Source organism: Xyrauchen texanus, chromosome 37 (assembly GCF_025860055.1).
Source record: "Xyrauchen texanus isolate HMW12.3.18 chromosome 37, RBS_HiC_50CHRs, whole genome shotgun sequence".
NCBI classification, from domain to species: domain Eukaryota; kingdom Metazoa; phylum Chordata; class Actinopteri; order Cypriniformes; family Catostomidae; genus Xyrauchen; species Xyrauchen texanus.
The window spans coordinates 5552394-5570411 of NC_068312.1; the positions used below are offsets into that span (position 1 = coordinate 5552394).

At 40.1% G+C, this 18018-nt stretch overlaps 1 protein-coding gene across 1 annotated transcript in view; it reads right to left on the minus strand.

Annotated features, from left to right (window-relative positions):
* LOC127630716 (probable G-protein coupled receptor 153) overlaps positions 1 to 18018 on the minus strand; it is a 103583-nt gene that overhangs the window by 55473 nt on the left and 30092 nt on the right. The window contains exon 2 of the mRNA XM_052108442.1: positions 5484 to 6064. Coding sequence (XP_051964402.1) covers positions 5484 to 5836 — 353 coding nt within the window. The 5' untranslated portion in view covers positions 5837 to 6064. The remainder of the gene's footprint in view (positions 1 to 5483; positions 6065 to 18018) is intronic.

Consider the following 18018-nt stretch of genomic DNA (forward strand, 5'->3'; position numbering starts at 1 on the left):
ATGAATATTTTCATTTATAATGTGTAATAAATGTATTAATTTATTAATTTATAATTTCAATTAACAAAAATAAGACAATGTTGTATTTTAGATCAGTGGTGGTTCTAGCTTGTATGGCACCCTAGGCAACAACCCATATGTCCCTCGGACATATAGGTATAAACGGAGGGCAGCGTGTGTCTGTTCAGACAGGTTTTGAGGAAGACTTTCCTCTTCTGTCACTCACTCGACGCTGTGTCGATGTAGTGACACTAGGGGTCCCTATCTAAAAACGCCACAATACTGAACCGTGTTACGTGGACTGCTGATGCAGGTGCAAAATTAGCAGGTGAATCAGACTGCATGTATCCTTCCCCAATGCCCCAAAAGACATCATGTAGTTCCCCAGATCCCTGAGTAACTAGCATGGGAGCAGGCCATGCCAGCCGCAGCCTTTTCTCTCTCTGTTTTCTCTCCATAGAGTGTTAGATGCGGCTGGGGCCATGGTTTCAAGAGGCAAAAAAAAAAAACACGAGGAAGCCTTTGTGCAATTCCTTCCTCGCCGCAGCGGGAGGGGCTGTTGCTCAAAAACAAAGTGTAGCGAGTCGTGCTCCCCCTCGTAAATATTAGGGATCGTTTTGTTGCCCTCAGCTGCCTCCAAAGCAAGACCTCAGCAGCATTATTTCCAAAAAGAGGAAATCCTGATGGTCTTGCACCCAACCTTGTGGGGTAGTCCCCTTCGGAATGGGGCAAAATATCTACCTGCTCCTTCCCGACACCCCTACGAAACCTCTCCATCCCCACTGCCTCCGGTTGTCTTCACGGAGAGAGCCTTTAGTTCAACTGACTCTAGCGGCTCAAACGGGGCTCTCAGAAGGCCAGAGAGGACCATCAGCTGGACCACCTAAGGGTGAAGTCTCCACTCTCCGCTGAGCGTTACCTTCCATGACAGCGCATCTGCTGAGGTTGTCCAGGACATGAGTGGCGCGCAGCGACTTCAGCCACTGCTGACTCCAAAGGAGGAGATGGCGGGTGAGTTGCGACATGCGACGAGAGCGAACGCCACCATGTCGATTTATATACGCTACTGTCACTGTGTTGTCTGTGCGGATCAACGCATGCTTGCTGCAGATCAGCGGCAGGAATCTGCGCAGAGCAAGAAGTACAGCCAGCAACTCTAGGCAATTAATGTGCCAACCCAGCCGTGGCCCAATCCAGGAGCCAGCGGCTGCATGGCCGTTGCACACGGCACCCCAGCACAACTGGGAGGTGTCTGTAATAACTAAGACGTTTCTGAACACCTGCTGTAGGTGGACTCCTGTACAAAACAGAAGTCTGTCCAAGGGCTGAATAAGTGACGGCAGGAAGGGGTGAGGGTCACACGGTATGTGCCGTGGCACCATGCCATATCGGGACTCGAGTCTGAAGCCAGTGCTGAATCTCATATGCATCAACCCGAATGGCGCGACCATTGCTGAGGATGCCATATGCCCCAGGAGCCTCTGAAATTGTTTCAGTGGAAACACTGTGCCCAGTCTTAACGTACTCAGGCAGTTCAGCACCAACTGCGTGCGCTCGCTTCTGAAGCGCGCTGTCATTGAGACTGAGATGCCCTGAATCGGGGAGAGCTTGCTCTTCCCAGTTGACCCAAAGCCCTAAATGGCTGAGGTGCCTGAGCATCAGGTCCCTGTGTGCACAGAGACGTGAAAGTATGCATCCTTCAGGTCTACTGCCGCAAACCAATCTTGATGCCGGACGCATGTCAGAATATGTTTCTGTGTCAGCATCTTGAACGGGAGTCTGTGTAAGGCCCGGTTCAGAACTTGCTGTAAGAAAAATAAATGAAATAAAAAGGATGAAGTAAAGAACAAAAAATTGTGAACAATAAAGAATATAGGAACAAATCCAGGTGTTGGTGAGGGGAGGAAAACAATGAGGAGAAAGGTCTTTTTATAGCCTGCTCAATACAGGACTCATCTCAGGTAAAACATAGGATATGTTCCTGATTTTGCTGAAACATAGTCTACTCTTTCACCGTGAGATCAGGCTGATGCACTTGAGCAACATGATCACAAGTGAAGTCGGCATGATGTTTCCTATAATTTCGGTACTCAAGATCGTTGACTGTATGGCGACACGCTGACATGCAGCATTCTTATTGGTGGTTTCAACGTGTTTACCTTTACACCTGACGCGATTGGTAGCATGTTACATCAGCTGTGTGCGAGACTAGGTCTCAAAGCCAGGCAGTAACCATATTTGAATAATCAATGACGAGCATGATTCAAAGTTTTCACTTTTCCCTCTAGCATTAATTTTTACTCCACTAATGATTAAGGTAAGGTTTGGGTTTGGGGATAGAATATATAAATAAACTATAAATATATGTTTTTCTCTTCAATGCATAACAGCAAGTAAAGCTGAAAACAACTTGCTTCACTTCAAGCTTTTGGCAACCTCTCCTGGACATAAATGGAGCTCACACGTGCCCCTAAGCCCTACAAAAGTGGTTCCCAAACTTATTCCTGGAGGCCCCCCAACACTACATATTTTGGATATCTCCCTAATCAAACACACCTGATTCAACTGAATTGGGTTAGTCAGAAAAGAGAGATATACAAAATGTGCAGTGTTGGGGGACCTCCAGGAAGAGAGTTGGGAACCACTGCCCTACAACACTTACCATTTTGGCCACTGGGGCAGTGTTTCGAAATTTCAGTCAATGTTTAATGATTTTGCCGAAAGAGAAGTCATCTACTCTTTCTGATCTCACTGTGAGATGATGCTGGTTTCTTGACTATACCCTAGTGTACAACCCCACATCACTAATGTTGCAAATAATGTATGTGTGTGTGTGTGTGTGTGTGTGTGTGTGTGTGTGTGTGTGTGCGTGAGCGTGTATTTATCACTTTGTGGTGACCAAATGTCCCCATAAGGATAGTAAAACCCGAAATTTTTGACCTTGTGGGGACATTTTGTCGGTCCCCATGAGGAAAACGGCTTATAAATCATACTAAATTATGTTTTTTGAAAATGTAAAAATACAGAAAGTTTTCTGTGAGGGTTAGGTTTAGGGGTAGGGTTAGGTTTAGGGGATAGAATATAAAGTTTGTACAGTATAAAAACCATTATGTCTATGGAAAGTCCCCATAAATCATGGAAACATGACAAGTGTGTGTGTGTGTGTGTGTGTGTGTGTGTGTGTGTGTGTGTGTGTGTGTGTGTGTGTGTGTGTGTGTGTGTGTAAATATGTATCTTTTTTTTTTTGTATTGAAATTTGTATCTATTGAGAACCGTGAAATTTCACTGGTATTGATACAGCTACTGTTCTCATGACAACACTACTGATTAATGGAGAGTGTCTGTAAATTGAATCTTTTCCCTTGTAGCAAATTAACTGATTATCAGTGTAGACTTATTTTGTGACATTGTTAAAGAAAACCTTTTTTTTCCTAGCAGCTTAACGCTAAAATCAAAAGCGTCCCTGGCTCAACAAAGTGTCATTGTTTTATCCAAAAGATTTAAACATAATGACTCAAATGAGTGAGAGCTTGACAGACACCTGGCATAATTTATTAGACAACCATGTTCAGGTCTCTGTACCTGAAGCCACGCATAACATAAATGGATCTAAAACAGAGGGACTTGTTTAGACATGAATAGCCACAGTGTTAAATTAGTGGGGTTTGCCACTGGACAGGTCATTTCAAAGGATAACATAGTCTTTGACCTCTACATAAAAACATTGCATGAAAGGGCAATTTTACTATTTGCTAATTTGCATAGAATATCCAATTTTAATAATTATTCTCTGACTGTCATAATATGCCTCCTATAGATTTTCACGCTGGCATCTGCCACATGATGATACGTCATTCACATTGGCCAGTAATCAATGGCTATTCTTTGAAAGGATAGCAGCTGACTTGAAACAGAAGACTGGCCATATAAACAGACAGTTTTTAGCTAATGCCTGCTATATACAGTTTTCCTGACCAACCACTGGGCAGTGCCATGATGATTCTGATTGCAACTAGACTTAATTTCTGGTTACAGATTCCATAGAAAGCAATGTATAAAGGACTGAAATGAGCAATCCATATGGATAACAATAGCTATTTTAAACATTAGTTTGAATAAAAGTGAGTTCAAACTCAACTTGTGCAGTTTTTGACTTTCAAAACATCTCAAAGTAGTTCATGATATCAATGTAGCTAACTGTGGCCATTGCTTTATGCCATCTACGCACTCCTTAAACTTTAAGGGGCGAGGCACCATCAAAAGACGGCCATCGCAACTCTGTAAAATATCGGTACTTGGATGCAGATAGCACATGTCCATCTCCAAGATGTCTGTTTTTCATCTGGAAAGCATCGCATTCTTATTAACATTTGTTAAAGATCTTAAAAAGATCAGATTTACAAACATTCATATTATTAATTAAAACATACTCAGAGGCGAGTGAAAACACTGGAGACTGGAAAACGAAAACAGCCTTCTATTATGAATATTTGTTCTGCATAAAATTGTATATTATGACTTTTATTGTATTTTTTACAGGTTCATTGAAACAAACATTTAATAAAAATATGATTCAATGAAACCGGACGGACTTACATCACTAGACCTAGTGACGTATAATTAAGGCTGTTTTCCACACAAATTTTAAAGCGTGAATTCAGTGTTTAATTCTAATCTAAATAAAAAAAAATTAAATCAACGCAATTAATCGTGCCACAGTAATAAGGAATTTTCCTACCAATGCAGCAATTCAAGCTGGAAGGTACCAACTACATATTTGTTTGAGTCTCAGTCAGCAGGGAGCTATCAGCAGTGCAGGGGTCTTCAAATTATTATTTTTAAAGGTTTAAACTACATTAAAATTGAGCAGCTTCCTAAAAACGCAGCGCTGATGGCTAGAAACACTGAAATCCGTTGAAACACAAAACCACAGTGAGACACCAAAATTATATATCTGCCGCAAGTACGGGTCTTGTGTCTACCTCAGACAGATTGATGTCGCTGTGGACTGTAAGCCTATGATAAGCTTATTATCAATATTATGGAAATAAACTGAACAATATATTTACTTCTAATATATTGACTTCTCTACTCTTCTGCCACAATAATGTAGCGTCTTTCAATTAACGGATGTTATTATATTATTATAAATGAATATTACTATATATTAAATATTATATTTATAATTATTGCAATTTTCTATTTTATATTGAATTATCTTTATTTGGGGGCCTTTATATTGATATACTGTATAAGAATAATTGTGATTTATTTGAATAATTAAACATCAATTAATGTAATAATTTTATTAAACATTTTCATTGATTGAGAGATATTATATTTTTATTAGAACATTTTAGATTTTTATATGTCATGTCAGGACAAATTTTTTTTTTATTGAAACAAATAGTTTGAAAGAACCAATTAGCAGAAATGAATCAGATTTCATATCACCACAACAAAGGTCATCTCAAGTTACTTACCTATAATTGACAGGCCATCGGACCATCCACATGCGGTGGTAGGACAGGGAGGTGACAGAGAAGCAGGTTACCAGGGTGAGGGTGTAAAAGGTGGAGACAAAGACCTTGCATAGTCCTTCGTTCCACTCATAGTTGGAGTGCTGTCTGCGCAGCTGAATGACGCAATACATGGTAATGGGAATGCCCATGTTGAGGATGTGTGTGCCGGCCAGAGTGCAAATTAGGAACTCCAACGGCTTCCACTTCTTCTGCTTGGCGCTCACACTCAGGATGCCCCAGGCATTGGCCAGGATGGACACTCCCGAGCAGACCAGCCAGGCCAGTGCATTAGTGCTGATGACCTCATCGTTCATGGTGGAGCAGCCTGCTAGAGCTGGTGGGGGATGGAATGGCGCAAGGTGCGGGAGCAGCGGCGGGCAGAGGCAGGTGCCAGGCCCGAGCAGGCATTCCTACTGGGGCGGGCAGTGCTTCCTCTGGAGGTGCTGAGAGGACAGGGCAGGGGGCATAGCAGTGTAAGAGGTGCTGGGGATGGGCGGAGGAGGAGCACATGCACTGAGAGCCGATCCAGTGCTTGAACAATCCTGCAAAGACAAGACAAGACAAGTGTTGGACAAGTCATTTGAGCTGAGACTGGGTGAGTTTAAGAAAATTACAGTAAACCAGGGTGCATTAACAGTCAATCATAACGTCATATTCCCATGGAAGGACCGCCATTTGATAACATAATGTAATGAAATATGTGCAACATGGAGCTTTTTTTTATGCACAGCTTTGTCTCTTCAAACACGTCTGAAAAGCACCGGTCCATCTGCTGTCTTATGTCAACACAGAAGCAGCGAGCAATAATGCAAGCAGCTGAGAACAATTTTGCTGTTTCTTAATGACAAAGATGCCTGACAAAGCCAAATTTATGCCAATGTTTATGTCATATAAAGGGCAAACGGTTAGCAGAATGCTGTTTAATGTCTTTCAAATGTGCCGTGGATGGCTGGCTTGATCATTTCTTAGGTGGGTGGGACTTTGCTGAACGATGAGCATCTGTGGACATACATACAGTATACACACAAAGCATATGTATGTATTAAATATAACTTTGCACATTTCTTACAGATTTTTAAGATTTTCTTAACTGTCATTTAACATTAAGGCTTTTTGATATATTTAAAACTAGGACTGTACAGCTTTTTTGTTTCATTATTTCTGAAGTCGATATAAAGTTTATTTCAATTTTATCATAAAACTGGTGTTTAAATAAATTAATTCATTAAAAATATAACCAAATGAAATTAATTTTCAACATAATATTGTATTACTTTCAATACATTTCATAAAAGTGCTTTTATCCTTGTGTGACCCCGCATCTTTCTGCAAAGACTGTTTGTTTTGTATTTGCTATTTGCTATGCATAATTTAGTTTAATTTAAACTGAGTGATCTCTGTTCAAGACACTCTGAGCTGTCAGTAAAGTGTTAAATTTTCATGGAGAGTCTGGAGAGTCATGTGACAAAACAACATGGTGCCGATCTCAGTAAAACTTGTATTTGGGAGAAACACTAACAAAACTACATCTGGTAAGAAACCTAATTAAGTTTTTACATTGAAACCTGTTTGAGTCAAAAGATTAGAGTCTCTAGTTTCATCCGATATACCATTTTAAAAATGTCAGCAATTTATGGTGAAATGGCACACCGTTAGACACAAGGACTACTTATGTGGACTATAGGCCTTTTTTCTTGGTATTATTTAAAATTTCACAACTTAGACCCGCTGTCCCACATTTCTAGGTGCTTCTAGTTCCAATTCAAAAAGGGAAATTCAAAATGCACACAGCAGTTATGGTCTGGTCTCAGGACCACACAGCACAATGCAAAATACAACATTGGATTTATTCTTGTAAAATAAAGTGCTTGCATAACAAAGCAGATATTAGATATTGCTTAAAATACCACAATTACTATTGATTTATTATTATTATTAGTAGTAGTAGTAGTAGTAGTAGTCGTAGTATTATAGTTATTATTACATAACATTACAGCAGTGATACATTTCTGTCTTACTTTTTCCCCATTAAATTAAGCTTTTATTTTGGAGTGAAGACCTTTACATTTCTCTGTGTTTTGATGGTAGCTTCTCACTTCCAGAAAAGTAGGTTGCTACGTAAACCAATGTGATTATTAAACAGCAAAGGCTGCTATTTATTTAAATAAATATGTAGTCTGTATGTGCCTCACACTACCAAGTGAATTAGTGATCTGTTCTCTGTCATCTGATACAAACAGAGCGTGCAATGCTCATGATGGTGTTTTCTATGTATGAGGTATAAGCTGCTGTATCAGCACAACACCGGTTCCACACATTCACATTACAAAATAATTTGAATTTAATTTGTGTGCTGAATGTTTATGTAGTAGTGACACGTGGTACCCTATGACAGATGGTATCGGTATTTGGCACGGAAGCATTTTAAGAGCATGAGAACAAGTATATGAGTGCGGTATCAGTATCGGGACCCTCAGTATTAGTATCAGTATCCCTATATGAATATATATACTAGTGATAGTAAGATTCACCGATTCGCATCGGTGCATCGGCATAAAAGTTAACGATGCTATCGATTTAAAAAAGTGTGCATCAGATACACGTTGGCATTTGTATTGCGATGCATCATTTCTAACATATTTGCATAGGTAAAAAACAATGTATTTATATATAATTATTAGTAGATGCGCTATACTTTTATTATTTTACATTTACATTTACACTTATGCATTTGGCAGACGCTTTTATCCAAAGCGACTTACAGTGCACTTATTACAGGGACAATCCCCCCGGAGCAACTTGGAGTTAAGTGCCTTGCTCAAGGACACAATTTTGGTGGCCATGGGGATCGAACCAGCAACCTTCTGATTAACAGTTATGTGCTTTAGCCCACTACACCACCACCACACACTTTGTGACCAATATTTTATTTGTAGATTGATTTCTCCTCTCTAAACTGTTTCTCAAGCGTGTTCTCTCATCACCACTGCTGCTACGTGAACATGACGTATCACAACACTACGGAGACCGAGGCGTGTCCTGAGAGTCACATAACAGTCGATTGCAAAGGCAATGCTGGTAGATCGCACAAAATTTAAACGTGCTTTCGTAAAATTTTATAAAAATGTATATAATGTCTTTTCTTCTTTAGATTCTGTCTGAATTGCACTTGACGAGTAAATTTTGACCTAACGAGATTTTTGTTTATTCAGTTGCCATGACAGCTAGGTTTGCGCCTTCCAAGGGCTTCTGAGAACAGAGCGCGAAATTGCGAAGCTAGTAGTGTTTGAGACTAGCTACCAGCAGCTACTGCCCGGATTAAGCAAAACTGTCTGTTTCCATTCTGTGCAAGTCATCAGAATAAGGTAAATGCCCTGGCTATTGTAATCTATTGTGCTGTAGGTGTTTTGGGTTTAGTTTTAAAACTGAATATCAACATTGAACATTATTATATATTTTTTTAATTAATTAGAAGATGAATTCCCTGTTGAGATACATGCAGTAGTCCCGACAAGCATTTAAAAAAAAAAATGAAACTGTGTTTTTTTACTTGGTAGATCTTATTCAGTTGGTCATTTAAAAGTAGATCATCACGCAAAAAAGTGTGGGCACCCCTGACATAGAATATAGATTAACATGGCAGAGGCAGAGCTGCATCTTCCACCAAATAATTACAAATCCAATATTTGGAAACAGTTTGGGTTTTATAAGAGAGATGGGGACTTGATAAAACCATGCAGTTTGTAAAATATGTCAAGCCGCTATAAAATATACAGGCAGTACGACTAATTTAACAACACACTTGAAGTGCCGACACGAAAGCACATTCTGCTGGCAAGTTACGGAACATTTCTTCATTGTTTATCCCTGAGCATCCTTAAATTGTTTCACTGTTAAATGTGTGAACTGTTAAAAGTGTAACCGGAGACAGAACAGGAAAAGAACATCTGATTTTATTTAGTCTTTTTTTTTGCACTACAAAAGCCTTTTTGTGAAAGGTCCTTGCTTTAGAAGTCTGAAGACACTTAAGTTAATTTATGATTTGCTGTCTGTCTGAACCAAAGAAATAAAAGCGAACTATCTATAGCCTACCATATTGAATTGCATAGCATCATATTTTTTTCCATTGAATCGCATTATGTTGAATTGAAATGAAATCGGACAGCACTGCATCGTAATAGGGGCGAATCGTATCACATCGGTAGATGTATCTTTAATGTATCGTATCATTGGCTATGCATCGAAATGCGAATCGCATCAGCCTCAGTTATGGAGATGCACATCCCTAGTATATACTGATATATTTTAGCCTTTTGACAATATATTATTTATTAATATCTCAATATTTATGTACAGTTGCTCCAGAAATTAAGATTTTTAGAAGAATATTTCAGCTCTGTAGGGCCATACAATGGAATTGAATGGGTGGCAACATTTTTAAGCTCCAAAATCCACATAAAGGTATCATAAAAGTAATCCATATGACTTCAATGATTAAATCCATGTGTTCAGACACAATATTGTAGGTGTGGGTGAGAAACAGATAAATATTTATGTCATTTTTATCAGAAATTCTCCTCCCTGACCAGTAGGGATGATATGTACGAAGAATGAGAATCACCAAAAACAGAAGGAGGAGGAAGTGAAAGTGAAGGAAAAAGGACTTAAAGATTGATCTATTTCTCACACACACCTGTATCGCTTCAGAAGATATGGATTTAATGACCACAGTCACCTAGAGTACTTTTATGTCGCCCAATGTGGATTTTGGAGCTTCAAAATTTTGGCACCCATTTACTTTTTTTTTGTACAAACTTACAGAGCTGAGATATTCTTTGTTTGAGTTCTGCAAAAGAAAGAAAGTCATACACATCCGGAATGGCATGAGAGTGAGTAAATGATGAGATCATTTTCATTTTTGGGTGAACTATCCTTTAAGCCAAACATGTAGGTTATTGCATTGTGTAACAAAATAGCAAACCAAGTGACATTTATTTTAAGAATTAACACTATCAAAATTCTATCTATAGTTAATGTGATGAAATTTAAAAAAATCACTTTTGGGGCCAGTTTGTCTAAATTGAGGTTCCAATTGCAAAAAAGTTAAATTAGTTCCAGGGAAAGATAATTTGTTTGCAATATTTTGAAAACAACTCACTTTACAACTCGCTTTTGGCACCCTCTATGGACATTACACCCGGAAAATGGAGAAGGATATAGCTGCAGGCCAAGCTCCAAAAAGGTGTGGGTGCTCCAAACTGTGAGCAAAGATATACAGAGCCCCTAAACCTTTCCCTAACTCTAACTTTCCCTTTTTATCTAACCTGGGAGTTTACTTCGGTCATCATTACTGTGGTTTATATTCCTCCACAAGCAGACACAAACACTGCACTATCTGTATTGAACAGAGAGTTAAGCCGGTGTCAAACATCACACCCAGACACAGCCTTTATCGTTGCTGGTGATTTTAACAAGGCGATGCCAAGTTTTCACCAGCAACATTTGGAGACTGAATAACACACTCTGTGCACAACAAGGGACTTAGGATGCAGCCCTGGGGGGCCCCAGATTTGAGAGTGAGGGTTGATGATAGTTTACTGCCTACTCACACCACCTGGGGCCTACCTGTCAAGAAGTCCAAGATCCAATGGCAGAATTGGATCAACTATCATCAACCCTCACTCTCAATGCAGGGGCCCCCCAGGGCTGCATCCTAAGTCCCTTGTTGTACTCCCTATACACATATGATTGTCAAGTTTGCTGATGATACAGTTGTGATGGGCCTGATTTCAGACAAGGATGAAGTGATGTAGTGGAAAAACTTAAACTAGTGATGGACATCAAATACCTCAGAGTCTATATTTCTGAGGAGCTGACATGGTCCACACACATCAACCACCTGCTCAGGAAGTCTCATCAACATCTGTACTACCTCAGATGCCTGAGGAAAATGTAAATTGGCCCCCAGGTACTGATGTCCTTTTACAGATGTAACATAGAAATCATCCTGACAGGCAATATTACTGCCTGGTACAGAAGCTGCACTGCCAAAAATCTAAATGAACTGCAGAGGGTGGTATGAGCTGCTGAACGTATCACCAAGTGTATACTGCCAACCCTACAAGGCATTTTTACCAAACGGTGCAGGACAAAGGCTGAGAAAATAATTCAGGATCCCAGCAATCCAGGAAAAGGCCTCTTTTCGATGATGCGTTTAGGTAAACGCAATCGCAGCCTTAGGGCCTTTACAGAAACGTAAAGAAGGAGCTTATTTCCACAAGCCATAATTATGATTCATGAAAACACTGTTGTCAAATGAGTTCTCTGTGGACAATTATACACTATACTAACTAACATTTCACAACAATTTCACCTATATATATAATGATTCATCATTACATATTTCACAGTTCATCGACTGCACAAATGTAGATTGGTTTGTGTATGTGTGTCATTTGTATACTGTGCCCATTGTGTATTATGTGAGTTTTCCTCATATTGTTGTATTGTTTTACACAGCATGGAAGCCTGTAGAAAACAATATTTCACTGCTCTTCATTGTGCATGTGACAATAAACTTGAACCCATGGTTGCATCCGAAACAAGGAACTACTGCTTCTAGAGACTTTATACGAAGGTAAGATGGGACAAAGGCATGCCCAAATCCAATGTCCGCATCACATCCTGTCTATTGAGATATCTTCATCTTATCAATTTTTTAAGGCAGCATGTATCCTCCACTGCCTATCAAATCTCATACTTCTGTGTGTGCGGATCTACAGCGGTTGAGCTGAAGAAAGAAAATGGTGGCCGAAGAGGCAGTTGATTGCGTTTTTTTCTCTCCACTTTTTACAACTTTTGATTCAATTTCTAGCAAGAAAGTAGTATTGTAGTTATTAAATATACACTTGGTTATTTGCAAAACACTCTAGATTTTGTCCTACATTAATAGTCCATTGTGGTTCAGTTGGACTGTATGAATGCTGGTATCCTAGCAAACGATGACGAAGAGCTGCCTCAGAAGCCTGCCCGCAACAAGTTTGCCGAGGTAACTTCATAAGCAAACGTTGTCTTTTAAGTCATTGACTGATAGGTCAGCCAGGTACCAAGCCAGCAGCCCATGCATGGAAATGCCACCCTCTTTTGGAGATGGCCCAACCCCCTTCTGAAGTAGCCATACCCCCTTCTGGAGCTACCTTCTGCCCCTGTTTGGAGATCTCCGGGCTGCAGCTACTAGCAATTAAATGCGCCTGCTCTCCGCTTGGCCATTGGCCATCCTGATAATTGTTTTGTTCTGCTTTTGGAGTATTCCCCGTTTTATATTTTATATGTACAACTGAACACTGAAAACAGCAGCACATTAAGAAAGAGAGAGAGAGAGAGAGAGAGAGAGAGAGAGAGAGAGAGAGAGAGAGAGAGAGTTGGCCAACTTTGTTGTCACACTAGTTCGACCTGTAACACAATTTAGTCATATAGCCAGGAAAATTGGCATTTAGTCGCAGAGTGGAGCCCTGTTCTGTTAAGAAACACCCTTAGAAGTATTTTTTTTTATATCTAAGTAATGTGTAGTCAGTCACGCCACCATTTGAAATCATGTAGAATAAAGAAGAACATTTTAAACTACTGCCAATCTATCCAGGCCCACCAAATTCAGCCTAGGAGCTGAGCAAAAGATGCTGGAGGCCCAGGAAATCATCAAATGACTTACATGCATGTCTTGTGTAAGGTATGGCGGAGGATCAGTGGCCTTAACAGATTCACGAACAAACAAGAACTTACTGTTAAAAACTCCCCTAATTACTGAAATAGTGCCAACTAGTCTCCACAAGCACAATAAATGTACTGACAAAGAGACAATGAACTATTGACAGAGAACCGCATGTGACATCCGCATGCTCACCACGTGCTTATCGTGTGGAAAGGAAGGGGGGACTCTTGAACGTAAAAATGTGTGTCTTTCTTATAAAGCCTAAAAGGGCTTAGTTTTAGTGAAATATGTTGTAATCCCTGTGTGCTATGTATTTTGGTGTAGATCAAAATTAGTAGAATTGTTTAGTAGTGTAGGAGAACTCATTATATTTAATAAGAGGCTTTATATTTAATAGCCTGAGTGTAAGAATGTTAAACCCACTTTTAAAGGTACCAAATATACCTTTCTTGGTATCAAATTAAACCTTACGATTTGTCCGAGCTGAATTGAATATAAGATCTCTGTAGAATGATATTACGCGATGTTTTACTATCTTTTGAGTCATTCAGCCCAAAATCTCTTACTGTCATAAACATGCAAATGAGCCTTGACAAAGGAATCATTCTCCTGTCCCAATGGAAGGAGAATTTTACGACCTCCAAAGGAATGTTCAGAGAAGTGCTGACCCTCACTTCATTCTCTTACTGAGAAAGAGAAATGAACCCTGTTAATCCTATATATATATTCTACATATCCATGTGATAAATATTGACATGTATCTAATGTGCCATCTCACATTTTCCCTTAAATGTGCTTGATCTATGTTTTCTTGCAAACTAATGGGTTAATGTTTCAGACTTTGCATACTATGGTTAACCAAAATCATATGTGTGGCATATTTGGTCTCTATAACTTGGTATTTTGAAGATTGAAATGACTGTGTACATGATACGTCGATAACAACAACATATTAGTATTACAAGTATATTTCCTATTTTCTTTCTTGCACATGCAATGGGCAATTTTACAACAAAGAGCAATAAACCAAATTCCCGCCTGGAACCCAAACCCTTCTCATTGGTCGAGCCAATGAGAGGTGGGACCTGTTTCCTGAGGGTATAAAATTGCTGCGCCCACTTCCTCGCTCCCTCTTAGCCCTCTCTTAGCCCTCTCTTAGTCCTCTCTTATCTTCGCTCTCTTAGCCTCTCTTGCTTTCTGGTTCTCTGAGCCTTGTGCTCTCTTACTCTCTTGGGCCTTCCGGAGAAGTCCTAATGAAGATGATGCTGAACTAGAGGCCCCCAAGGACTCCCAAGCCTGCGCCAGGCTACGGCCTTGACTTTCCATTCACCAAAGATTCTCTGACTCCCACTGGTTCTCTCTCATCAAGACAACATCATCAAAGATCAACTGGAGCCTCAACAAATTGCATCAGGACAGTTTAATTCAAATGGGACATGCAAGTATCAAACTTAGTCTCATTATTTGATACATTAAGTATCCTTAACCCCTTTCTAAAAAGGGCGTGTCAGAACTAATATGATGGTTTGCTCAGGCTGTTGATCTGCTGAACTTCAAACAATGCTATAACTTCTTGCCTTCCTGTATTCTGCTTCAGCCCTCTTTCCCTTGGTAAACTGTATGCATGTATGTATATGTATGTTAGAGTAGTTTAAATGTTTAGTCTAGTTAATAAAGTCTTGTTCATGTCACACGTAAAGTTGTCTGTGTCTCAAGCTCATATCTAAAGTCACTAATCATAGATTTTGACTACTTGCTCTTAATACTTAGTAAGAAAGACATTTCCCATGCCCCGGAAATGTACCTTTCTATTAATTAATTAATTAATAACCAATATTGAGTGTTCACGGGATGAACCGAGTATTTGGTTGTAATGTTAATGTAGCTACATCAAGTTAAACCGATTAACTGATCCAAATATTCATAATCAAGTTATGATTGATTATTAATATTTCATAGAGCTGATTCGCTACCTAATGGTGGAAGAATGTAGAGCTGATTCGCTACACTTGCCTCAGTCATTGTCAAAGTGCATGAGAGACCGCACAGCTTTGACCTACATAATGTACATTCACTGCTGTCAAAAAAGAATACAGATGCAAGACTGACATTTATCAACAACATGGAAATAAAGATTGAGTGATGTGCTCTGAAGTGCTTGGTTTAAGGTAAAGTCTGTAAGTCATAGATTGCAATATAAACTAAATTACTACTTATGAGATTCTCCCAACCCTGTTTCCCAATCTATGAGAGCAACCACTGCTGTCTGGACATTATGGCATATGGGTGGTGAAAAACAAAAACGTCTAGGTTACTATTGTAACCTCCGTTCCCTGATGGAGGGAACGAGACATTGTGTCGAAGAAGCGACACTAGGGGTCTCTCTCTTGGGAGCCTCATGCATCTCTGAATATGAGAAAAGGGCAATGAGAAATTGGCAGACAGAATTTGCATGTCCCGCCCCGGACATATGGATATAAAGGGAGGGAAATGCATCTGTCCATTCAGGATTTTGCCTGAGGAGCCGAAAATGAGGTTCGGCCGTAACAGTGGCTCGGTTCAGCGGCGTGGTCGGGAGGACACAATGTCTTGTTCCCTCCATCAGAGAACGGAGGTTACAATAGTAACCTAGACGTTCCCCATCTGTCGCTCACTTCGACGTTGTGTCGAAGAAGCAGCAATAGGGAAAGAGTGGTGAATGTGATTTCAGGTCGCATGTAGAGAATGGCGCGGTGGTAGCTCCTACCTCATTGGGAGGGAGGATTTGCTACAAACACGGCGACCGGGGGGCAGAGAGGACTGCCCAAGGGAGACGCGGGTCCATACTGCGGAAAATACACACAGGGGAACAAGTCTACACGGGGGCCCGACTTGTGGCGCACCTATTCCAGTACAGAGTAGTTTGAGTACTCGTAGTGGGTCTGGTCGGGGAATTCCTCCGCTGAATTCGCGGACCAGAGGGCTAGGGAGGAGTCATCCAGGGAGCCGAGTTAGTGGGATCTCCTGGGATCTCCCTCAGTGGAGGGAAAGGTCGCTAGGTGCATGTGGTACACCCGGTCAGTTGTTACCGCGTTACCGAGTTCTAACGGCTCGGACCTGAGAGAACATGGGATGAAACCGACTCAACCCTGAGATTGTAAAATCTCATATTCCTGCGACAAGGTTCAACAACAACAACAGCAGTTGACCAGTGATAGACCAATGTATTGGTCAGGCTCTGATGCAGATAATATTAAAATTAAATATTAAATTAAATAATATTAAGCCATTTTGAGATTATCTACATCAGCCAATAGAGAGCAAGGGTCTGTTCCAAAACCTAGTGAGCTTCCTTCGAAAGCAGCTTTTTAAAACATCATAGGCATGCTCCTGATTGGTTAGATTGGTTTGCCTTGGTTAGTTTTCCACAATTCTCTGATTCGTGCATATTCTCCCTCAAGGCCATGGGTAGTGTAGTATTTCACTAGCAATTGCGCTATTAAACAAGATGTTAAAAAAATTAAGTTCAGGCGTAAAACTCAAGCTGATAGTTTCTTTGAACTTGTTATCTGTTAGCCATTCAGCACGATCACATGTGATTTGTTAAGCCAATTTTCTTGCATGTTGTAGCTGATTGGTCCTTTTACATGCAATCGGGTAGCCAATGAACTTGTGTACTTTCTCTTTGTGAACATTTAAATTTGCTCAGTTTGCAAGTAAACCAGTTGAACTACAGTGTGCTGTGAGAGTTTTTCTCTGAAACCCTCCAACTCCCCAGCACCACATGTCCATAGAGATTGCAAAGAATGGCTGTAATTTTATTGGTTAAACTACATGCAAGTTTTTATGAAATGCAGAAAAAAAATCATGATCAAAATCCAACAGTTTGCTCAAGACATTAAAGTGACTAAGTCCAATGCTACCTAACTTTCATTCAAAATGTATTTGATGTTTAATAATTAACCACTAAAGCCAGACTGATGCAGCATCCGCTGGTCTCTTAATTATGACCTGGCATACTCCTTTTTCACCTTACTAAAGAATACATCCTTTTGCACACTTAACTTCTTACTCTCTTTAGGCTCTTCCAGTAGTCAGGTTGCTGAGGTACTGTATCCATTTTTGTGCAGACTAGAGAATTATAAAAGAATCCAAACCCCAAGAATCCATGTCTCACGCTAGTCGACCACACAAATTATCCCTACCAAGGATGTTAGTAAAGTGTTCACAAACTTTATTTTAGAAATGTCTGTATGAAATTTCATCCCAAAGTATCTGCCACTTTAGGGGGGTGTGCAACTCCCAAAAACGCTCAAATGTTTTTGAATTTTAAGCTTCAGATTTAGACCAACTATCCTGAGAGCTTGGAAAAGTAATTAATAATTCTGTGGAGGCAAGGCACAGATCTGGTAGGGTCAGAGACAAATAATAAAATATCATCTGCATAAAGCAGAAACTTATGCGCTACACCTGCCATCACCCCTGGAAAATCATTCTCCTTTCTTATTATGGCTGCTAATGGTTCCAGGGCAAGACAGAACAATAATGGGGAAAGAGGGCAACCCTGCCGAGTGCCCCTATTCAGAGTAACATAATCTGAAATGTATACATTTGTTTGTACCGCTGCTACAGGGTGTCTATAAAGTAACTTAATCCAACCAATAAATGTACTGCCGAACCCATACATTTCCAAAATCTTAAAAAGATTCTACCATATCAAACCCCTTTTCGGCGTCAAGTGAGATGGCAGCAACCGGAGACTGATCATTCGCTACTGACCACATGATATTGATGAAACGCTTAATGTTA